The 26,174-nt window shown below is 37.2% G+C and overlaps 1 protein-coding gene across 2 annotated transcripts in view; it reads right to left on the bottom strand.

Annotated features, from left to right (window-relative positions):
- Window positions 1–26,174, bottom strand: part of MSH3 (mutS homolog 3) — a 107,492-nt gene that overhangs the window by 49,577 nt on the left and 31,741 nt on the right. For both annotated transcript variants that reach the window (XM_015849792.1, XM_015849793.2), the window contains exons 9-13: window positions 24,276–24,388; window positions 22,929–23,043; window positions 14,529–14,613; window positions 13,793–13,902; window positions 2,500–2,632 (exon numbers count right to left, since the gene is read on the bottom strand). In XM_015849792.1, coding sequence (XP_015705278.1) covers window positions 2,500–2,632; window positions 13,793–13,902; window positions 14,529–14,613; window positions 22,929–23,043; window positions 24,276–24,388 — 556 coding nt within the window. The remainder of the gene's footprint in view (window positions 1–2,499; window positions 2,633–13,792; window positions 13,903–14,528; window positions 14,614–22,928; window positions 23,044–24,275; window positions 24,389–26,174) is intronic.

Genomic DNA, 26,174 nt, shown 5'->3' on the forward strand with positions numbered 1-26,174 from the left:
GTGGAGGGTCAGATTAGCAATTACAAACCACTACGATACTAACAGATAAGAATCGTAAATTGACTTATTAAAATAATTAAGTCAGACCAGGAAAATATGCAGTGACGACATACTTATTTACCGGAAGAGTTCCTGCTTTTGCCTTGCAAAGTTGATTCTGAAATACAGGTGTTTTTTTGTTTTTTCTTTTTTTCTGTCTCCACCTGAGGTTGCAGGCACATAGTTAATCACTGAGCAGAAGTTCTGCATTGACTGATGTGAATGAAAGGTATTCAGAACAACTGATACAACACAGCCACCCCTGCACACTTCAGAAGCCTGCCTTTGTGAAACATATATTCCCAAATGATAACATCAATGAAGCCCTAAGAGTCTGAAAGATTAAATACTTGTCAGATTTACCTATTTTTCCAGTAGTTAACACTGAGTTGTCAAGACTACATTATGGCACATCAGGGATTAGAGTTAATATTTAATTGTTGATTAGTTCATTTGTCAGTGTGTTCAAATCTTTTTGTACTCCTGAACAGGAATGAAAATACAGAAGGGGAACCTCATGTAGGAACATATGGGAGATGGACATCTGGAGTTAACAGAACTGGAAACACTCCTAGTGGAAACTAAAATGGCAGTCTTCATCCATGAAAACCAGTTACTCTGTGTTCTTGAATATGCAACAAAGAGTCCTTTTTTCAGTCAAGTTCACTATCTATCTCGACCTCAAAATCTGCTTTCTAATGTTTGCTTTCACAGAATCACAGAATGACCCGGGTTGGAAGGGACCTCAAGGATCATGTAGTTCCAACCCCCCTGCCTGGCAGGGCCACCAAACATATGCCTTTACTACATCAGGTTGCCCAGGGCCCCGTCCAACCTGGTCTTGAACACCTCCAAGGACGGGGCATCCACAACCTCCCTGGGCAGCCTGTTCCAGGGCCTAACCACTCTCCTAGTGAAGAACTTCCCCCTAACATCCATCCTAAATCTTCCCTCTTTTAACTTAAAACCACTTCCCCTAGTCTTGCTATTGTCACCCCTTTCGTTTCTTTATTCAAAACAGACCCTGTTTTGCAGGGACTGTATCATCTACTCAAAGTCCTACAGGTTTTGAGGGATTACTCAGTGCTTAGGGTACGCCCTACTACATTCTGCTGTGGATAACAAACTAGATTTTTATCATGGGAAGCTAATTCATCAGAGGCAATTTGCATGCTTGGAGCAAGAAAACTCATTCCTCTCACCCCATTTACTTTTCCTGAGGGTTCTACTGGAGCCTTCCCCCACTAATGCAACTTCTTTCCAACATCTGATTCACGAAACACCGTACCAGTGTTGATGATAAGACAGATTACATCACCTCATTCCAAAAATAACATGAAAATCCATGACCTCTGAATTGTCCCACCTAAAATGCCAATTTTAAAGCTGAAAGAGTAAAGAGTCTACAACAGGAAAGAACAGCCCCTAAACAAACAGATACAGACTAACACATACATAGACAAAAAGAAGTAAAAGATGGAAGTGGAGTATTGCCAGAATACAGATTGTATTCCTACAAGTCTTGTCATTTATCATTTATCATTGAAGCTGAAATGAGATAAACCATTAAAAAGTGAATACTTTTTGAAGTACCTTTGTATGATGTAGATACTGTACATTTTAGAGGATGATGAAGTTGGTGCACATTACCTCTTTTCTTATACTTCATGATGGCAGACCTCTGTCCATTCATTGAAATATGAAAGTGACTCCCTGTGCCTAACACCTTAAAGCCTTAAAAAGAACTTGAGTTTCAAATTTTCAGAGACATGAAGTCTTTGTGCTGTACCATCCAAAGAAATTACAACTTTGCTCTCCATCTACCCACCTATTCTTTTATCTAAAACAAGCTGTCAAAACCTCTAAATATAACAGTGAAATAAAAGAACATGAAGTACTGCATAGGTGCTATTAGTGCATTAATCTGCTTCAGCTAAGAACTGCCAGCATCTCATTACAAGTAATTCTTATTAAAATGTGCAAGTGAGATCCAAATCAGAGAATTTATAAACAAATTAACATTAATCTTAACACAGCTAACTACAGCCAAATGGTTTCACAAGCAAGTGTGATTTTAGATAAGTATGCAGAATGTAATGCATTGTTTTAAAAGGAAATAACTGACAGCATGAGGACCTACTGCATCCTCTCATCCCACTGAATCCAGTGACTGACACAGGAACACCTTCAATGTTTTTCCTGTTAGCATTAGCAATACACTGCATTTGTACTCTAATTTTACTAAAACATTTCTTCTTCAAACAACAGACCCCTGATAACTTGCAAGATAACATAAGTGTCTACCATAAGGCAAAATATTTTTTTTATAAACTTGTATCCCTTTATTATGTCAGCTTTGGTCTTGCTAGTAAGAAAATATTTTTAAACACACTATGAAAAATACACTGAGATAAAAACACGGCATTAGAAGATAATAAATTAGGATAACCATGGATATACCTTTTTGTGAAAAACACTGCAAAGTCCTCTCTCTAAATCTGGCAGCTTACAAATAAGATTCTGAATCTGGCCAAACACGCTGGATTCTGACAGGAGAATTTCAGACACAGCATCAAGCCGGGCATTTATTTCACTGTAAGAGATTAATCACAAGCTCAATTAATAAAACTCTATGAAGGAAAGGTATATAGCTAGTCAATTTTTTCCCATGTTTTCCACCCCCTTTTTTAACATTTTGACTATGAGCACACTCTCATGAAATAAGTAGAATTTATAAACGTGTAAAATTCTAAGCTTTCATTCAAGATGAAAAGACCCTGCACATGTCAGCCCACTCTGTGCTCAAAACAGCTCTGTATATACTGTGCCACTGTCTACATATTTGTTTAATGATATGTAAAATGAGCAACACACAGTCCTAAATACTCTACTGTAAATTTACAGGCAAGTACCAGTCTGGGAGCTGGGGAAGGGAAGGAGGAATTTCTTTTTAGCTACGTCTCTCATACTTTATTGCAACACAGGATAAATATTTATTACCACTTCACCTCTCTACTTTTTACACTGAGCAGTGACTGATAATCAGAACCCCATTAGGATTTTTTCTTGTTCAAAAACTGTAACATGCATTTCCATATTCCAGAACGGAAGACAAACAATCATAGACTCATAGAATCACAGAATGGCTTGGATTGGACGGGATCTTAAGGCCCACCCAGCTCCAACCTTCTGCTGTGGGCAGGTTCCCACTCACCAGACCAGGCTGCCCAGGGCCCCATCTAAGATGACCTTGTGCCTCCAGGGATGGGGTTTCCACAGCTTCAGTAAACATTTTCTTTTTTGAACAAATAACTATGCAGCTTTTTGAACCTTTCTTACAAAGATATAAACTCCTTTCTTTTGTTTTTGTGCAACCCAAATTAACCCAACACTTTTTCTACAAAATACTGAGATCAGAGGTACATGAGAGAGTGCAAAACATGCAGAGTCTTTGAGAACTTATGAACAAGAACAAAGGAAATCTTGCCAAAGCAAAAGGTAGCTATCTTGCTCTAAGACAGCTGCAGAACAGACATGTCAAGGGATTTTCATGTCCAGGCTTTATCTCCGTGGCAATTGTGCACACAACAGAATAAAGTTAACTAAATGAAAGCTGTGATAAAATTTGCTGAAATTTCATGACAAAAACACATTTCTTCTAGATCAGATCTTTTCCCAAAGTCCCTCACCAGTGTGCCTGCAGGCACACCATCCAGGTACTAACAAGCTGGAAAGTAGGCAGATGGAAAATTTACAACAGATAACTCTGAACCGGAAGCATGATATTCCAGGAAACTTGAAAAATCTCTGAGACAATTCAGTGTTTATTTAAAAAAAAAAAAAAAAAAAAAAAAGCATGCATTTTCATCTAACTTGACTTTATCCAACATTCTCCTCCTCAGACAAGAGAGTCCATAAATCACCCCATTTATCATGCTGCTGCTGCTGAGTGTGACCATCCATCCTGGTAGGGTTGGGAGAAAGCACTCACTAATGCTGTCACTTAATGAACTAGCCAAGCGCATACAAGCAAATGCAGTTGATCCTGTGCCTCTTCTCACAGACAGTGAGATGCTCTGAAGTCAGTCAGCAGAGGAAAACAAACAGTAATCCAAATTTAGGAATCTGAGAGAGACTGCCTGTCTCGCCTGCATTGCCCAGTGTCCATGGCTTTTATACCAGAACTGCCACATCGCTCAGCACTGTAGCTGCTAACAAAATCTACCCATGAGAAATTCAACAAAATCGGGCAGTTCCACAGACTGCAGACATTACAACAGACTAGCAGCCACAGGCCTGTGGCCCCAAAGGCAGTTAAATCTAAGAGGCCTTGAAATTTTATTACACCACATGTGAAAGGGAGAACATCGTGGCTATATGTACACTCGAGATATGCCTAAGTCTAACAGCACTTAAGTGCTGGATTTTTCAGTGACATACTGCTGTATTCTAGAACAGAAAAGCCATTCTCTCATCCATCACAAATAGCACGCACCAGTTCCCAGCGTGGCCTGGCTGTACAATGCCAAGATTTGTGATGCCTCACCTACTGCTGTCTGAGTGGATTCAGAGAATGCATAGGCTTTGTTTCACAGCCACTGCAGGGATCAGGGATGGACTCCTCCAGCTTGGCCACAGAACAGCATGGAAATGAGCTGCATTCCCTCCAAACTGGATGGTCTACTCCACACCACAGGCCCTAAAATGTATCTCAGCCCTGACAGACTGTTTTTCTCCCAGCCCATAGCAGAGACATCAGACTGCATAGGCTCCACTCTGCATGCTGTGAGTGTGCCATCTTCTTCCTGACCCTGTCCCACTCTTCTGGAAACATCACTTATCACATAGCTAAACACTTCTGCTGTTGCTCTGGGCAGCCAAGCAGCCTTTAGACATCAGCAGCAGAAAGCAGCTACCAACAGCGCAACTGCTTGAAGGTACAGCAGCTGCTTTCAGCATACAACACACCTGAATTTTACATTTTATCTCTAAGAGCCTTGTGGCAACCAGCATGGTACCAGCAGGATTACATAACTAAACCATCAATGAGCAAGCTGTTGGCTGTCACACAGTGTATTTGAGACAGCAGATATAAGTTTTGTGCCTCAGTCAGTGAGGCTCTCTGAATGACAGCTGGATAATGGAAAGGAAATTGGGATGTGTTAATGTCGGTGACAAAATAATAATGCACTCTGTCTGCGTGGAACTTTGAAGCTAGCTTAAAGTTATGTTGAAACTCTGAAAGGTCAGTATCATCAGCCATGATTAAATTTTCACAGAGTTATTAAAACTTGCTGTGCTTGAGACCTTGGAATGCTGTTCAGCGTGAGAGTGAGCTAGGCTGCTAAATTACAAACACATGCATCTTAAGGAAGAAAATCGTCTGTATTTTTATTATAAAAAGCCCATGTAAGCAGCACACATATTCCAGAACACTGCAACTAAATTCAAACGGCATGATTGTATCTATTTGGCCATCTGAAAACATACAACAACGTGTAAAGTAGATGTAGATATTAAAAAAACTCCTCCCTTCAAAGCTTAATCCGCGCTTTAATCATCCTCACATATGGCTATGGTACTGTAGCTCCAGCAATCTAAAACTAAGCACTAGTACAGTTTTTCTGCCTTAATCCTACAAGTCAGAAGGGGTCAGGAGAATGGCATCCAGTATCAGATGACCCACTTTTTCCACCTGAAAACAAACCATACTGGGATTCCTATTTTGAAAGCCAGAAAAACTGAGAAGAGTTATGTAAAACTGCACATATATGGGGAAGGAAGAACAGGAAAGAAAAATGACAAAAACAGCCAGATGGTGAATTTCAAAGAATGCTTTTAAACTTTAAAATATTTTTACTGACACTAGTAAACATTTTGCGGAGATGAATATATTATGCTGATCAGTCATTAAACTACCTGAAAAGAAATTTATTCTGCAATGCACAAATATTCAGTGTACAGTTTGGGGTTTCTAATCTGTGTATGGTTTCAAAAGAGAAAATCTGCCTGGAGAAAATCTGAATCTAACATTTATACAAAGAAACTCAGCAACTGATGCTAAGAAACTGTCTCACATTTTATATATTGGCTACTATTCCATTCTCTATTTAGGTCCACTATTAGCATATTCTTCCCCATCTGTATAAATCATGTCAGAAATCTGAAATCTATCCAGTTTTCCAAGCAGTCATCTGAAAAATAACGCAACAGAAGTCAGCTGACTCAAAGCAAAACTCTCACTTCTGCCATACTCTCCATCTAAGAATAGCATCGTGTTGTGGTTTGAAACTAAGGCACATCATTAATACAATACTAAAATCACTTTGCAATTTACTTAAATGTTTTTCATTTTAGTATTTTAGAAGAATTACTTGAAATTAAAGTCATATGATATTGTCCTCTTTTATTCTGCTGCTAAATATGCAAATAAAAAAGAAAATTTGCAAATAGGAAAATATTTGAATCGTGCAGTTAAAATTATTTTGCCATAACAGAATGCTGCAGACACAAATGCAGTACGCTGAATTAGTGCCTCAGCATCTTATCAGTCCAAATCAGCAATTCTAACAGACCTAAAAGATGTTTAGATATCTTTCCCACAATGAAGCAAACCCAGTATTTTTAGATGTGGTATTTACTCATTACCTTTAAAGCAAACTGAAACTAATTATGTAAACACTACATAACTTACAGTCCATATGACCCAACTTCGGTGGTATAAAGTTTTATATTTATACAAGGCAAAGAATTACAAATAGGAATCTATTATATACTTCTTAACGTTCAGTAAATGCAGAAAATGTGGGTTCATAGGTAGCTCAATTACTTTTACTAAATTTGTTTGATGACCACAACAATATGTGAAATATAGTGAACATTCCAAAAATATAATAAATGATGTTCAACATCAAAAGCTGCTTTCCATGAACTGTGTCTAGGTCAGTGTGTAGCAGCCTCCTCCTAATTATTTTGAACAAAGAACACGTATTACCTAAACACTAGGAAAATGCAAGAGGCACATGGATGTCTCTTGTACCTGTGAAAGTCCCTGCACTGAACATCACCGGGAGCATACCCTGGGGAGGTAACATTTTCCAGCTGCCCAGGTCTATGCTCCACATCTCTGACACCAGCTACTTTCAATCGCATGACAACATGAAGGCTGCACAGACATCTGTTGCTTTATATTCTGTCACACAGTCCGATTCTCGATCATCCTACAGAGCACTGTTTGCAATTGAACACATCAGATGAGTTCACAGCTTTCAAAAACTGCTAAATAGCACACAGTGTTTTCTGCTTTAAACCACTTTCTCCTCTCACAACAAGCAACTACAGGTATCAGAACACAAAGCCACAGCAGAATTACCACTAGGAAATCAGTAAACTATGCGAGCCTTTAGAACAGCCTGTGTGGCTTTGTACTTCAGTGGTTCTCTTTTGAATCTGAGTGACTTCATGGGCTAAATTTTGAACTGTTCATCTGCTATGACCACTGTAATTTATGCATTATCACCAATTAAAGAGTAAAAAACAAGTATAATAATGATGGCCACAATGAAATTCACGTGAAAACTAAAAAAAATTAGCATCCTTCCAGATCTGTTCACTTGGTTTTCCATATGCAGGAGAAACAGAATCATTTACTGCAAAACTCACAATGTCTCCTTGCCCTGCACAGAGGTCCAGCATTCCCCTAAATAAACACGGAGCCATGAGCAGACAATATTCCTGAATGGACCTTAAGTACTTAACAGCAATACACAAATACCATAAACTTTGTTTTCACATCTGTTAAAAGAATGTAAAAAAAAAAAAAAAGAAATATGCAAATTGCAATCAAACACTTTTGTTTATGATCACACACAGTATATTTCAGCTATTTGTGAGAAAAAAAAGGGAATCATTTGCTACTTTAGCTTACATGAATGCATGCCTGATTACTACATTTATAAAGAGTAAGAGACAACACTCCATGGTACCAAAACACAGCAAGCAAAAATGAATGAATATATGTGATGATGCTGCAATCTTTTTCTTTACTATATCAATTTTGAGATTTCGGGCATATGTTCTAACCTGCATTTGTGCATTTCATATTGGCACAGATGCTATAGCGTGTTTATGCTTAGGAGGAAAATTTAGCCCATGAAATTGTGCTGTAGGAGGGACAGATTTTATATCTAAATGCCTGCTGAAAAGAAAATTCTAAGCTAGGTCTGGATGCTGATGGTATCAGACAGTAAGCAGACAAACTATGAATAAGATGAGTTTATTTTAAGACTTCCAGGTAGTTTGCTTTACTATTCAGATGCCTTAGATACGGCAACAAGGTCAAAGTCAAACATAAAAGACTTTCCCTTAGGACTATAAGTTGTGTAGAGGTATATAAATATAATTGGACTATATGTTCAGATCAAGAGGAATCAGAATGATCTGGTTTTACATTTAGAAAGACATGTCATTGCCAACATCCCTATAAAGGGACTGTCTTCATAAAATCATAGAATCATAAGGTTGGAAGGGACCAACAAAATCATCTAGTCTAACCTTCCTCCAATTACCGCTGCTACCAAAAGCACTAAACCTAATAGCTCTTCATCATAGAATCATAGAAAATCATCTCAGTTTTGTTGGACATCTCCTCCAAACAAAAGGCAATGTGTATTAGGAATACTTCCTCCTCTCTGGAGGGACATTAGGAACCATCTTCAGCTCTGAGACTGCTAAAGCTATGGTCATTCTATGATCTTGCAAGCACGTTATTCAGACTAACAGAAATTATTAGTATTATCTTTTAAGACTTTTTAAAAGCATCATTTCATCCAGAACAGAAAGAAACAGGGCATTACAAAGGCTACTAGAAAAAAAAAGGAAAAACAGGAATCTTGTTTGTGAGGGGTAATTATCAAGTTTTGAAAAAAAAAGCTTGAAATGTTTTTGGCATCTGTCTAAATAAATGCATTTACCTCCCTTCTTGAGGTTTAAGCATCAGCTTTAACTAGAAAAAGATCAAACGAGTATAAATCAATTATGTACATAGTTGAGCTAGAAAATACACACCAAACTAAAGGACATTAAAGTGCTTTAATCATTTTTGGCTAATAATGTGTTCTGGAGACAAGCACATGAAATCGATGGAACACACTGGGAGGTTGGTTTGTATATGCAGGGCTAAAATGTGTGCTCACCATAGACACTTTGGTATCCCTGGCGGCATGCAGAAAGAGACTTCATTGCCACCCACCCGATGTCAACAATATCTTTTAATTCCTTAATTCCATGCTTCTGCACTTGCATTCATGACCTGGAGGAATCAGGAGTGATGCCTCTGTCCCCAGCCTTTCTCCACAGAGAGCAGGGATATGGCTACTGGTAGGGTGGGTATGGAAGACATGGACATGGAGGATTGCTGTAGAGGCTTTTTATTTATTGCTCTGTTTTCCCTAGTACACTTAGCATGTTCTGTAGCATTCAGTACACAACAGAATCAACACACATCTCCAAAACATGCATGTCAAGTTGTGTGCATAGGCAAGCATTTTTTTCCTTATTTCTGCTCAGGCTGACACAGACAAGATCTACTGACACCAGAGCATGGTGCATGCCTTGTTTGCTTCCATTTGCACTACTTCTGAACTATGTGTATGTGTATGCTTAAGGAGCTCTGTTGTCTGTAACGAGATCCCTAACATTGTCAAGCTAACTTCTGCTCTTCACATGTAACACAGCAAAATGCTAGGACACATGGCAGAATATTAAAGAAGGTCACTATGGATCACTCAGTCTGCACAGGCTACTTCAAGCCATAAACACCTTCAAAATAAAATAGATACTGTCCCAATAAGAGCCAGAGTGTTGTGTAATCTAAATGTCACATACACAACATTTTATCACTTCAAGATACCTCCCCACCATGTAAGCTTTTCAGATTTTACAATATACACTTTTCTAACTCATAAACTAAGCAGTTTTGTAACAAAGGGATACGTGAACATTTCCCAGATTATCTTTCGCTCAGTTGGCAAAGTACCTAACTTATCCCTGGCTACAGCACTAGAAATGCAACTTCATAATATCCACCCACTTGAATTTAAGATATTCTATCTCTCCAGAAATAGACCAGGAAAAAAAAAATGTCTTATGCAATATATTATGTTCTATACATACAGGCCACAGAGTTCTCTGCATACACATTCCCCTACAGTGGCTATGAACTGTTCTATATGATATTTTACCTCACATTCTACTTTAAGCACTCATCACAGCTTTATTAGCTTTGGAGACTGATTTAATTTGGAAATAATGACACTCCAATTAATTGTTCTACCCACTCTCCTTTTTCAGATTTGAACTCTTTGTTAAATTACAACCAACCCTGACCAGGTGGAAGATGTTTATTTGATCTCATAGTAACAGATTTCATATACATTGTGGAAGAACCAACAGCTGGGCAAGGCACAGGCACAAACTACTAACCAGTGAGAAAAAGGATGGGTTACTTATAGCTTTGTATTAGAAATTACTCATGAATGTTGATCACATACAGCATACAAAGACAAAAAAAAAAAAAAAAAAAAAAAAAAAAAAGAACCTAAACCAGAACACTGTATCCTGAACCCAGTGCCTTGGCTTTTTGACTGTTGAGGGTGACAGCATCTCTGTCGTCTGCTCAGACTTTACAGCATTACATGAAAACAGGATGCTTTTCAGTCAAAAATGTTCCAACTAACTCAACTATTTTCTTTTCATTTCCCTCAGAAAAGGGAAGTTAGGTGAAAAAGACACTTGATGAAACTTTGAAGGCAACACAGGAAAGTCAAGATAATATTTCTATAATTTGCACAAACACAACTTGTACAAAAAACAGTGACTTTCCTCAATTCCTCCTAAAAAAACAACAAACAAACAAAACAGTCTTCAGTGACTGATACATTCTCACCATTGTCAGATTAGTACATCCAGGAAAGTGAGGACCTTACACCTTGTTCAGTTGTCCCTGTTTTGTTTTCCCAAATTGCACTTGTCTAATGGTTAAAACCTTTTCTTGGTATTCTCTCAATATATTACACTACTGATGATCTAGTGGTTGCCTTCAGGATTGCCCAAGTAATCTGTCCATACACATTCTACTTTTATTAAACTTGACATAGTGTTTCTCCAGCGGAAAGTTATCCATCATCCCAAGTGGTTTTCAACTTTAAGGCATGAAGCTGTAATTGCACTCTCTCACTTTCTGATATGCCAGGGGAAATGCACCTACCCACTGACTGGAAAGGCTGCAGTACAAAAATCTCACTTCCACTGAAAATGTCACTCCATGAGGCACAGGTGAATTAGAATTACAGAATGTTCTCTAAGTGCATTTGTGTTCATTACTGGAAACAATACTACCAGATGTCTGATGCACTGCTATGCTACCGGATGTCTAATGCACTGCTATGCATGTGAAATTACAACTTCTAGTCAATATGGAAACAATACAGCTTTTTTCACTTCAAACAAAGACTACTGGTATCTAGCCATAGAAATTTCTGCTATGCTGAATAAAAAAGACTTAAAAAGGAGAAGTCTTAGCTCTCTAGGAGTAGTAAAGAGCAGAGAAGCAAGAAGAAATAAAAACTGCTAACTTCTACTATTGGTTGTGCACTTACAGAAAGGAGAATACAAATTAAAATTTACTGGTTAAATTTAAAGAAACCCTGGAGTCCCCTAGAAAGAATTTACTTTTTTTATCCTTGTGGCCAGTCAAGTGTGCCTGCATCACTGCTGAAGACTTTCACATGTGGCATCACATGCACTCATCCAGGAGCAGTGTGGTTAGAGCCATTCCTTTACAGGTTCTTAACCTCACTGGTCCCTGAGCCTGTGCTCTGGCTCCCTCCACTGACAACTTCACAAACAATTCCCAAAAGTCTGTAGGGTGCCTATGGGGCTACAAAAGATTTTAAGGAATTTATTTCAATTTATTTCTGTAAAGTGGCCCAGAAATTCTATCCATATGCTTTTAAGGTGAACACCAGGCAGACAATTAACTTCCCTAAAGTAGAGTTCAGGGAGGGTAAAGCCATTTTTAAGTGAATAAATTCTATACATGCTATTATCAGAAGAAAAAAAGAAAAAGAAAAAAAAAAAAAAAAGACATCCTGAAATCAATATATTAAATTCTTGCAAAAAATTTCCATGTCATACTGTCCAACCAGTATGGCTTCTACAGGGGAAACAGGTCTATGAGACTTCACATCAGCAACAAAGGTGGGGGAAAGATGGCTACATGCTTTTTTTTCTTTTTCTTTTTCCTTTTTCTTTAACACTGATGAGAAAAGGTTCTTACAAAAAGACTAGGAATAAAATGTAGCAGCCATATTTCAGAAGCACATAATGACTTAGTGTATTAAAAATTGGTTAAAAAACAAAACGCTTCCATACAAACGTGTATTAACTATCAATAGCAGCATGATGCTAAAACATTGGCATACTTGTTCATGTAGAACAGCTCATTTCTGATATTAGCAAATCAAAAACAGAAGTAAAACAGTGAGAAGAGTTATTTTAGATAGGGTCCAGGAATATCTCTGTTATGCAGAAAGCTTGGAGAAGACCAAGAGGGGATCTTATCAATGTTTATAAATGTCTGATGGCCAGGATTTGGGGGAGATGGGGGCCATGACTTTTGCTGGTGCCCTGCAACTAGACAAAAGGCAATGAATACAATCTAGAACAAAGGAAATTCCATTTGAATGTGAGAAAAAAGCTCCTTAACTTTGAGGATGACAGAGCACTGGAACCAGCTGCACAGAGAAGTTGTAGGGTCCATGAAAGCATTTAGAACCCACCTGAATGCTTTCCTATGTAACCTACTGTATGGAACCTGCTTGAGCACAGGGTTGGACTACATGATCTCCAGAGGTCCCTTCCAACTCCTACAATTCTGAAAACTATTTCCTGTACAGTATATTTGAAGAGAATAACACAGTAACTGAGCAAATTTCACACTGATAACTTTCAAGGAATTCACTTTCAAAGGGAGAAATCCTGAAACTCAAATTGTAGGTAACAAATATCACATGGAAAGACTCGATACTGTTGTTATTTATTCTATATTGAAGGTTAAGTTGTACAGTCCAATAAAGCCCACAAGGGGAAATTATAAGATGGAGCGTCCATTTCAAGATAAAATAAGGATAAGCATGATACATATTACAGTATAAAGCATTTCTCATCATTACAAAATAAACCACAGCTTAAAATACATGAGTGAGTGAACAGTCATCACATTTCCAAACTAACAAAAAGAAACACTTAATATGTAACACACCATTAACAGGAGTAATGGTAAAAATAACTAGTAAAATGCAGTAAGGATGTAGTTATTTGTGGGGTAAGAAGTAGGTGAAACACTCATTGGCAAGTTTAGAATAAAACATTAGTAGCACGTAATTCCTCATTCATGGTCTGATAGAGGATTTTAATCATAACTGATTTAAAATGGTATGAAATCTGATTTCTGCACAGCAATCTCTAATTTGCTCCAAACCAACCATACCAAACTACTTAGACGTTCTGTGCCCAGAAGTTAAGGCAGAGTGGATTAACTGTCTCAAACCTTTACATACAGCATCTGCATCTAACACATTTGGCATGCAAACTCTACCATGGGTCTCAGATCTTAGAGAAAAATAAGCATTGGGAATATTCAGTGTCATAATTTTAAAATATAGATTTAGCCTGAGAAAAAGAGATATCTAACCTGGATTTCATGAGCGGCTGAATTACCCATTTCTTCAGTCTCCGACGACCAAAGGAAGTCTTAGTATGATCCAAGACCCACAGCAGGCTTCCTTTTGTTTTCAAATCAGTCTAAAATGATAAAAATAAGCATCATTATTTTAAACGATTACGTAGCTAAAGGATTTTCACTACACTATGTAAACTGTCTATTTAGACTATAAGATTGTGCAACTAAAACATGTCTATTTGTGTTTCTAATGAGTAACACCTTGCACAAAACTTCTCCAGCAGTCATGAGTTACTTGAATATGTGTTTTCTTCAGTCAGAAAGTGCCTGTAGAAAATAAATCCAATACTTTCAACCCGTGAAATTATGTCTGTACATAAACCAGCAGCACAGATGAAAAACAAATGCTATTGCATATGTATCACCTGACTGCTCTTGCTAAAGAAGTCTAAAACTTTAGGAAAACTCTTTGTTATTCAAAATATAATAAAGTTCCTAATTCGTACTAAAATGTGTTAGAGGTTATCTTTCATTTATACCTCTTAAAATATAATCCTCCTTCAGTCTGATCCCATTCAAAATAATTTGAACAAACATCTGGGTGAAATTTTCAAACCAACTTAAACAACTTCATTAGGAATACTATATCAAACAGTTCTGAAAATCTCAACAATTAAAAACAATCAAACAAACAAACAAACAAAAACAAACAAAAAACCAAACAAAAAACCACTATATTTTTCCTTACCTGATTCTGTAAAATTTCAAGATTTTTCATTGTTGTCCCATTAATTGTCATGTATTCATTTTCACTTGACAACTGTTTGAAATTGCTGAGGAGAGAAAATTCAGATGCTATATTTGAAATACTGGCACATATGTAATGGCTAAAAGCTGTCAGGTTTCTCAGAGAATTCATCAGTCATATGAAATAACAACAAAAAAATTATGTAAGAAATCATAATCTATTCAAATAAATACCAGATGAACACCAATAACATATTTTATTTTACTGCTTGGGAAAACAAAATTAGAAGATTCATTTGCCCTGTTTCTTATAATGATTCCAACAAAGCTCAGAATACATTTCAGCTTTCCTGTTACTTAATCCTGATGCACTCAGCTGTAAAAGAACTGCGCTTTCTTCAGTCTGTGATGGAACTCAGGAGGTAAACACTCTTGCTAGTGTTTTGATCACTACAGGACTAGGGACAGGGGTAACCCTAATACTTTGAGAGCTGAACAAACATGATCATTTGTCATCAAAACAACATGTACCAAAACATACATTATTTTTATTTTTTTTTATATAGTGACTAGAACTAATTTAAACTGTCTGTTAGCACCATTATTTAAGAAAAGGAAAATAGTGCATATTTAAACTGTTTCATTTTGTTTTTAATACGACGTGACCAAAACGACAGAACTTTCTGATGCCCCCTAACACAACAGGAATAGACCAACCCAAATGTGATGTTTATGCACAGCTAGAGCAAAATACTTAACAGAGCCAACAATAATAAATGTATTAGGTATGTGATCATACAAGGAACAAAAACTTCTCTGCCTCAGATATACAAATGTGGTAGTCAGGACAGTGAAGTGAAGCGCAAGATCCTCACTAAATGCTTCTGACAAATCAAGTCATGATTGTCTAGGTTAATCACACCACTGACTGCTTTTTGCACAAAATCTAGGACGCTCTTTATTGTCTTAGCCTAAAAGGAATGACTTGCTGGGTACAATTTAAAACTGCTTTCCTGGATTGTCGTAAATTTTCTTTAGTGCATGCTATTTTAGCTCTGTGGGGGAGCGCTCATACTCCAACTGTTCAGTTAGGCATACACAGCTGCATTACTGCTATATATTTAAAAGAAAAAAAGAAAAAAAAAACCAAAAAACCAACACTAAAGATTTCAAAAGCATGAAAAATTCAGAAAATAATGTTCTACATTCAAGTTGCATGCAGGTGTTCAGACCTGCTGTTAAATTTGTTCCTAAATAATGGGTCAAATTAAAAGTATTTTCTGCAGATTTTATTTTATTTTATTTTAAGTTGATTTAACTGAGTGCCCTCAAGAAGTTCAGGGAAAGTTTGGAAACAGTGCTAACTCAGAACTGCACCCATGACCAGCCTTAGCAAAACAGGGCTTGGAGGCAAAAGAAGAAATGTCCTCCAAAATACACAATGTTATAAGCAACAAAACAGTACTTCCTTTTATGATATTCAGTCCCAGCTGGTGCTGGCAAAATTAAATAGAAATGATTCTTGCTTGACTCCCAATCTCTGTAATCAATACTAAATTGTACTCACTCTTCCAAAAGCACCTAATCATCTCTTCTACATCTAGAATTTACATGACCTGGAATTTCCCCATTTGCTGCATTTTGATTTGCCACTACTCAAGCCTGTGACCTCATAAACCCGCTGGATTCAAGGTTCAAGAACTATGCCTTTCTCTTTCCCTAAAAGCACAAAGGATGCTTCTGCTTGTTTCTATCAACTCCACTAGTGAGCTTCAAGACTATACTGGCTGCAGTGTTTCCACATTTTAACTGGCGGAAGCCCGGTGCTTCAAAGCACTTAACACAGAGCATGTCTTATCCACTGCAAGTGTTCTATGATGGCATTTGAAAGAAGCTAACTGCCCAGTGGCAAGTTCAAGTTACTAGTCCTTCATAAGAAGACATGCTGAAGAAGTTCTCATGGCATAAGTTACGTATGTTTTATTTTATTCAGCTGTTTGCTTTATCTGAGTTACTCCAACCCTGCTATTAATCCTGGTAATTGAGAGCTTGGAGTATATGAGTAATAGCCAAGATCAACTACAGAATATGCTGAACCAACAATTGCAGATGTCACATGAAGAATGTGTTTTGCTTCCACCCCCTCATCTTCCTTCAGCTTAGGATCAGAACTTGATAAAAATGTGAACAAAGAGACTTTTTTTGTAGGGAATTAAGGGCCCAAGTTCATGAGATGGAGGTTGTAAACAAAATATTAAGTCAATGCTGGTTTTACAGTGAGTGTCAGCACTGCCTTTGTGAGAAGTTCTAGTATGCTGCTATTTGCCATCTTCTGTGCCAGCAGAAATGGCCCTTCAAAATCACTTCAGCTGGAGCGCAACACATAGGTTTCTTCTGCGAGTTATAAAGGAGTGACTTTTCACAAGTGTCAAATACTTAAACAGCGCAAAACACTCATGATAGAAATAGCCAGTTATTCTAAGCAGGCAAAGTAGGATCATGCCTAGGAAGAAAGAAATAAGAGGAAACAGCATGTTTCTGCTAGGATTTATGAAACTTTTAAGGAATGCTTACTAGGAAGAGGTTGCTATTCATAAAACAGCTTTTCAGAGTAGAATTGCACTTGATGATGACTATTAAAGGGTTACTATGATGATTTTAAAACAATAAACTATATCCTGAAACTTTTATTCTTGCATGTTACCTATGAAACTTGATTGCTTTCATCTTTATACGTTCCAAGGAGCTTATAGGAAAAGTGTGCTTTTAAAGTGTGCTTCCTTCTGCAGGAGACATTCCATACCATTTCACAATAAGTGACACAGCCCAAGTCAATGTATGTTATTCAGATCAGCCGTTTTCAAATACTTTAATTTTGCAAATCTCTAAAAGCTTCCCAATGAAGCTGCAAAGCACTGCTTTGAAAGTCTACTAAATAGCAGATTTTCTTTGCTCAATTACCTTTTACAGACCTCTCGTCTACATCTTCAAGACTTCTAAAAGTGAATGAACCTATGCATTTACATAAGAGTTGCAGGGATTCCTGTTCAGCTTCAAGGAGTAAAAAGCAGTCTCTTCATTTCTCAGAAGCTTTAGGTAAGAAAGACATTTACCACAGTCTAAGTAGTGAAGGACGTCAAGCCCAGATTGCATTCTCTATTTAATTAACCAGAGTTTTAAATTTGTTAGTGGATATTGTCACAGGGCTAGAATGTCTGGTACAAATCCCTGATGTGTCAAGAGTCCAGAAATTCCTAACTAAAAATAGTAATAAATTAAAAATAAAAAAAAAAAAAAAAATTAAAATAAAAAAATAAAAAAAAACCACAAAACCAAAATTGGAAACACAAAACATAGTACAAGTATACAAATAAGACAGCATAGGAGGATGAAGGAAGAAAAATAACCTTCATCATTTTTATCCCGAACTAGTTTTCTCCTTTTTCTCCACTGAACTCCCCCCATGGTCTGCAGCCTTGCTCTTCCCAAATGACTGCTGCCTCAGAACACTTCACCTGAACACAGCCTCAGCTTCCTAGAAGTTTCAAACTTCCATACTGGAAGAAGTCCTCTCTGTCAGTCTTCTGTGCCATCCAGAGATAAGGCACATCCTTTCATAAGCACCTCTTCTTAGTATCCGAAAAACATACCTTTCCCTTTCCAGTCCTCATGCTTCTGAGCTGACCTTGAGACCTCCCAAAATCACTTCAGTACTCTCTTTCTCAAAGTCTCACACACAGCACATAGGAGGAAATAAACCTGTGCAATATCTTGAATACAGTTTTCCAAAACATCAACATACAAAAGATATAGAAGCTATATACACACAGTGTCCTTGATTTCAATGACATTTCTCCTGAAAATTCAAGGAAGACCACCATTTTATGCTGAGAGAACTAATTTTGACTTCTCTCAGTTTCATCTCACAAACTCCTTCCCATTTCTACTATAAACAAATAAATCACTTATCCTCTTGTTGAAGTCCTCCTTTCTTTCCTTACTTCCCTCATAGCCACTTTAGCTGCTCCATCTCCTTTCTTTCACTTCTGCCTTCACTACTGACAGTTCTCCAAACCCACAGCTACTTCTCTACTTCAGAAAGATGGATGGTTCTTCCTTTCTCAAATTTCTTAAATTTATCTGTCACTGGTCAAACTGTAAAGACTACAGTCTCTTTTTTTCTTTCTAATATGCTGGAAAGCAATATAAAAATACATAGACACATTTCCCAGCAACTGCTATGCAAACGATGATATTTTCAAACAAAACTGGGTATTCATCTGTCTTTAAAAATCTCTCCTAGATATGTACAGCTTCATGCCAAAACCAATAAAGGTGTCTCAGTATGTAAAGCAATAGAACACATGACATAAAAGCTTCTCTCATTCATTGCTAAATCTATTTTTACTTGCTGCTGGAGATCCAGAGTAGCCTAGCCATATCCTGGGGTTCTGCTGTGGCAGAAACATTTTTTCTCTTAATAATTTGCTTTGTTGAGGAACTTAAAACTGCATTTTACATTTTTACCTGAATACCAAAATAAAATAAATTTCCCATCAGTAATCATTTCTTGTTATAAAAATTCAGCTGGAATTCTCTTTAGCTGGGAGAAAGGTGTTTCTCAGAAGAAAATGCTAAGGTATAAGGAATTGTTTTTTCATTCCTCCTATCAAATACGTCTTCTTCACCCAGATCTGTGCCACATCAATAAACTGAAAACTGTCTCATAGCTACGAATTCATGCTCACTGACTCATTGGTATATGCTCATTGACCTGAATTCTCCAAGGAATTCTAAGTTGCTTGACAGTACAATGAAAGTATTTCTTTTCTGCGTCCTGCAGAATCACAGAAAATCCATGAACCTGACATCCTTTGTCTTAAAGTTTTTCTCTTTCCAGTATTTAAGTAGCATTTCTAAAGAGAAGTATATAAAATTGAGTCTGGCTCAGTATATTCACATTCAATACATGCAAATACACTGTGACATACTAAAAGTGACAATTAGAAGTCAGTATTAGCAAGATAAAGAAGTAGAAGCTTTAGAAATAAATGCAGTAGAATCTGAGTTCTTGAGCTCAGAAACAATGTTATCCCAAGGAACGTCTTTTATTTCTTCATAGTGTATCACCAAGATAGCAAACAGTTCATTGACTTTCCATTCAGAAATTCAAAAGTTCAGATAAAATTTATCAGAGCAACACACAGCAGGCAAATGTCAACTGCAAGAGTTAGTGTTTTTCCTTCTTAGTCTATAATTATATTTGATTTTGAGGTGAAGCTGGTATCAACAACTATCTGCTGCTAGATAAACCCTCACATGATGGCATTCCTCCTTTGCTACTGAGTTTATTTCTATGTGAAATGTGAACTTGTATCCCACTCCACCAGAAAACATACACTTTGTGATTGAACACTGTGACAATAGTGATTCAGAAGCATGACCATGGAGAGACCAAAGGAGTTCACTTTCTAGTTCAGATTTTTCTTGCAAGATTTCTCTAGTTCCTGCCTCACCATCCAAGCTCTTTTGCAAACAACCGGCCAAAGGATGGGAACACCACAGCACTAGAATGCCACAGATTAGAGCACTCCTTGGTGGAAAAAGCAAGAAGTCTTAGAAGATACCACAAGAACTGCTTTCTCATTGGGCCTATGAGTCCAGCATACTTTGTTAATATTTTAACGGTACTTATCAAGCGGAAGGGCAACTTGAGAGATAAAATCTATTCCAAAATCTAGAATACCAAACTACAAATATTTTAGAAGCTATGTGAAAAATATTTAAAGAGGACACCAGCAATCATTTTCTGAAAGCAACTGATTTATTTAATACATGTATAATGTAGGGACTCCTTCAAAATAGAGCTTGAAATTCTTTGAACATTGTGCAATACGTTTATGAACTATAACTGACGTGAAATATTTTAGAGTTTCTAGCTTGCATCCTGGTTTTCTTTGTCGACTACTACCTGTTTGCAGGATAGAGGAACACAGAGACTACCAGGACAGTATTTCACACCATATGCGTAACAGAGAAAGCTGTTTCATAAAACGTTTAATAAACCTTAATGATATTTTCAAACATAAGTGAGGACAGAGCCTTTTGTGCAGAAAGGGATAAAAAGATGCTTGAATGGCAATATTTTTTTTTTTTAATACAGCTGCATAATACTGTTTAAACTTTTGAGTGCTCACTTGAAAATACCTAATAAACATATGAGCTGTGACTTCCCAGGGGAAGAAGAGTTTATTTTCATGGCTGTGTTATCTTTTCAGTAACCTTGCACTGGAAGGTCTGACAAGTTTTTTGCAAGTTTGGTTCCCTGTTCCTAGGTACCACGAAGCCAACTCAAGAACTAGTCAAGGATGCAATGATTGGGGGAATTTTGGGATGCAGCAATCACTTAATGGTGGAGTTGCAGGAATGTAACAAGAAAGGCTAAGGCCCTCTTGAAATTAAACCTTGCAAAGGAGGTAAAGGATAGCAAGAAAGGTTTTTTTCAGTATTTCAACTGTAAAAGAAAGACTAGGAAAAACGTGGGTCCCTTACTAAATGAGGTGGCTGACACTGAACAGGCAGAGACACTAAATGCCTTCTTTGCTTCAGATTTTAATGATAAAACTAGCCCTCAGGAAGTAAGAGAGAGAGTCTGGGTAAAGGAAGACTTTCTGTTGGTCAAAGAGGATCTGGTCAGAGAGCATCTAGCCAAAATCAATGCACACAAATCCATGGGCCCAGTGGGATGCACCCACATGTGCTGAGGAAACTGACAGAGGTGACTGCTGAACCATTCTCTATCATATTTGAAAGACCTTGGTAAATGCGAGAGGTATCTGAAGATTGGAAGATTGCCAGTGTCACTCCAGTCTTCATAAAAGGCAAATTGAGAATCTGAGAAACAACAGACCAGTCAGCCTCACCTCCATCCCTGAAAAGCTGATGGAACAACTTGTTCTGGATGTCACCTCCAAGCAAGTGAAAGAGAAAAAGGTTATCAGGAGTAGTCGGCATAGATTCAGGAAGGGGAAACCATGCTTGACCAACCTAATAGCCTTCTATGCCATCACATACACATCACATCAGTACATGTTAGAGGATGACCTGCTGGAGAGAAGCTCTTCCAACAATAAACTGGGTGTCTTGGTGGACAATAGGTTGGCCATAAGCAAACAGTGCACCCCTGTGGCTAATGGTGTCCTGGAGTGCATTATGGAGTGTGTCAAAAAGAGCATGGCCAGCAGGTTGAGGGAGGTGGTCCTCACCTCCTCTGCCCTGGCGGGGCCACATTTAGACTAGTGTGTCCAGTTCTGGGCTTCCAGTTCAAAAAAAGACAGGGATCTCCTACAAGGAGATGCTCCAGGCTGTCTTCTGTATGAGGAAAGGCTGAATAACAAAGGTCTGTTCAGCCTGGAGAGGATAAGACTGAAAGGGAGTCTGATAAATGTTTATAAATATCTACAGAGAGGCAAATGGATGAAGCCAGGTACCTCTGGGTAATGTGTAGTAATAGCCTAAATCTTGAACATAGGAAGTTTTGTGTTAACATGCAAAAGAATTTCTTTACAGTAAGGATGGTGGAGCACTGGAAGAGGTTGCCTAGACAGGTTGTGGAATCTCCTTCTATGGAGATATTCAAGACCTGTCTGGATGCCTACCTGTGCCACATATTGTAGGATACCTGCTTCAGTATCAAGCTTGGACTCGATAATCTCTTGTGGACCCTTCCAACTCCTGCAATTCTGTGATTCCGTGATTTGTCACAGAGCTGGGATGCGCTGGATGTCTGTTTTCTTTTTAACTGTTAACTAGATTCAGTAATTTAAACAGATCTGCTGAGCGCTGTCTAAACATTGCAACATGTCAGCATTTATATCTGCTTCCAGAGCTACAAAAAGAGAGTATGATTTACACACCTCTATGGAAAAATAAAACAACATCTTGCAAAGCTAAATTACAGCATAAAAAGAGGCTTTAAAACCTGCCAAAAAAAACATGATACTTGTTCATCGAGTAAAGCTGAAACTGAGATATGATAGCAAGTATTTACTGACAAAATTTATAATTTCCCTCCTAGTATCTACAAGTTTTTGCTCCTTGTTCATTTTTAATAATACTTGTCTGCAATACCTATGCATTTACGTTACTGACAGTAATGTCTGTAAGAACATACTTCAAGAATATTTTCACAAAACTCCACTTGTGAAAAAAAATAAATAAAAAAATCACTTGATTATTCCAGTTCTGATTAGAAACTTCTTCTTCTTTTTTTTTTTTTTTTTTTAATGTTTATTTCAGTCATTCTGGGTGAGCTCATTTAATTTAAGGCAATTTGTCTGATAAAAGTTACAAGATATCTCTGGTAGAAGTGTTGTTGCTTTGAAGTGGAAATGCAACTTACCTTGGATTGTAAAGCATCTTTTCCAAATTAAATTCTTTGAGGTATGTAATTACTGCTGCCAGAGCACAAATAACAGGCTTATCCAAGCTTAGAATTACAGATAGTTTTTGAGGACCTAAAAAGAAAAGAGTAATTTCCTTGTTAAATCACTGCTTACTGCCTATGCATCTTAGAAAAAGCATAATCAATTTTTCAATTTAATTGAAGTCTTCATTATGCATACAATGTAGTATGATATCTATAAATCAACATAAATAATGATTCCAAAAAATGGTACACCTTGACAATAACACAAACAAATTATGAAATATTAAACACTGGATTCCATGGGTTTTTCTTCTTAAAAACAATTAACAATTGGTAGAAGATATTTCTAAATACAAGTTAGAACTGAATTCTAAAATCTCCATTACTGTGGGTAACATCTTTGCAAATTAAAAAGAAAACAAATGCCTGATGATTCATTTGTCTCAGCAAGTCTGCAGAATAAGGTTCCATCTTGGTAAAACAGATATTTCTTCTAGATAGTGCTTCTGTATCTAGAGGGTACTCTACTACAATGTATGTTCCAAATGTGACAATAGGAAATTTCACTACACCATTATCTCATTATGAAAGGGTACTTTTGAAACCTTACATAATGACAATTTATCAAAAAAAATTTTCCATTCTTAAGAATGTCAACAAATACACTGAAGAACTTGAAGAAACATTTCAGATACTGTATAATTTCCATCAATTAGCTAAATACATGGAATTTGTTCTTAACACATATGTTCATGACATTAAAAAAAGGGTGCTGCATTCATTTCTACATAGGCAGTGTTCATTTTCAAGGATTCTCCAAACTCAAAGGTGGCCCCAGTGTGCAAAAACTGAAGTAAAAGCAGCAGGAGGCATGCATGGGATGAATAAGACGCTATGAGGAAGGATACAGAGACACCACTCAAGCTTGCTGAGCTTAGTAAAGTGAGAGGACATCTGGAATTGAAACTGACAAAATACAAGAAGCAACAAAAGCTTCTACACTTACATCAGCAACAGAAATAAAACAAGGGAAAACATGGGCCTGCTGCCAAATGGGCAGTAGATCTGTTGAGAAGGACATGGAAGAGGCTGAGAAATTCAATGTCTTCTTTACTATTGTGATTTCCCTTGCAGATTTCTAGGCCCCTGAAACCAGTGGCAAAGCCTATTGCAATCAAGATTTATTCTTAATGCATTGGATCAAGTTGGGGGGCATTTAGATAGATTGGAAGTAGCCAAGTCTATGACGTATCCTCATGTGTACTCCTTCTGCATGTACAAGCTAACAGGAATACATGCATCAAAGATATTCTGACATACCTGTAATTTCAGGCACCTCTTTTGCATAAAAATCAGTAACCAGTTGGAAAGCATGACTGTATTCAAAATGGTAGTTTTCCATTCTTTCTACCCTAATTCTGTCATCTCGTAACCTGCAAAGAAAAAAATATTTGAATGACTTCCAGTATTCATGCTCCTTTCAAAAAGAAAGCCTTGGTAGGTTACAAAAAGGTGTACATCTTTCCTCTTCCAATTGATAAGAAGAGAATGGGTAAAGAATGGATACCAACTGCACAGCTGGACTGGGAACTTTTAAAGGAGGTTTTAATGTTTTAAGCCTTTCTTTTTTCCACTGTGAAAGACGAAATGTATAAAAGAACAAACAAAATAAAGACAAAAAACAGCAACATAAAACTTGCAAAACAGACTTAAAGAGTTCATCAAGTCTCCCTGCAAAGCAAATACATTTTCATAAGTTATAACAACTATTGGCTTTTATCTGCACTTGAAATCTTATGTTGATTGAACAATTAAGTCACTCACACATGTTATATATCACCTCATTTAATTAAGCTTTACTTGTGAAGGCACTCTTCTCTGAAATGCAACTTATTGTAACATAAAGCTATTGCACCTTTTCTTATGTGCAGCAGAAAAAGCATTGCTGTAATTTACTTTTTATCTAAAGACTCTTCTTTGTGCTCAAATTGAAGATTTCATTCCACCTTTTTGCAGAGGCCATACGCTAGGCCTCTCAGCATTCCCATGGCTGCTCTTTTGCACTGCTGCATTTGATCAGTATATTTGACGTTTTCAAAAGATGGATATACAATTCTTAGCACACTCCTTACTCCAAAACAGAGCAAAAGGAAAACACAAAGCAGTTCAGCTTCAATTCAACTTTTTTTTTTTCCAACATGACATTTATGACTTCCAGACAGCTTTAAATCTGTTTAACACGTTTTTGCAAAACTGCTCCTTTGCATTCTAACCACTGCATCATATTTGCAAGGCCATTATTGCTGCATTCATTCTTCAGCTTGCACTACAAAAATTACCATGTTTCCTTCTTACTACGTTGTCAAAGAAGTTAAAAATAATAATACAGACCTTTCAACATATTCCTCTCAGCTTAACTGCGTCAACAAATGAGGTAAATTTAGTGTTCCAATGCTGAGTCATTTAAATGAGTTCTGCTCAACAAATCTTTGCTGGTTGCAAGCAACAGAGAACAACTACACCTGCAGAGGACTCCAGCCAGTTTTGAGACCCATAAGAAATTATTCAAGTTTGTTTCCTGTGACCCCTGCTTCCCCCAGTCTACTAATGTAAGATGGTGGAAAAACCTTTAATTATTACAACATGCATGAGATTACAGTTGTTCAGTACCTGGCCAAAATCTGAGTCAAAGAAAGGTGCATGATTTGTGTTTCCAGACACAGCTTTTTGTTACATGGGGTGCTTTTATGAACTGCTAACTGAAGTCAAAATCAGACAGAACAATATCAGCTGAATGCATATAGCTGATAAATAATAGCTGAAAATAAACCATAAGAACAAACAAAAACCTTGCAATTTTTGAACATAATCATACATAAACAGTGTATCCACTGAAGGTGCCACTAAAAGATGTGTATAAAACAAACCTATTTGGAATACGAGTATCCAAGCTCCAGTTTCATATTATCATGGGACATAAATTAACTAAGTATTCCTAGCACATTGGAATTATGCCAGTTAGAGGGATGTGTAGGTGTTATAGGAATGAAACAAATCAATATTCTTCTTACAAGGCTTTTCAACTTTACAAGAAAAAGGATAGGTTTTCTGCATTACATGCTCCCATGAGAAAGGATCAATACATCTCTGAGGATCAATTCTTAAAAATTAGAGTTATTTTCCTATAACACGTGTCAAACTAACAGTCTTAGAGTTTCC

The sequence above is a fragment of the Coturnix japonica genome, chromosome Z (genome assembly GCF_001577835.2).
Source record: "Coturnix japonica isolate 7356 chromosome Z, Coturnix japonica 2.1, whole genome shotgun sequence".
Classification (NCBI taxonomy): Eukaryota; Metazoa; Chordata; class Aves; order Galliformes; family Phasianidae; genus Coturnix; species Coturnix japonica.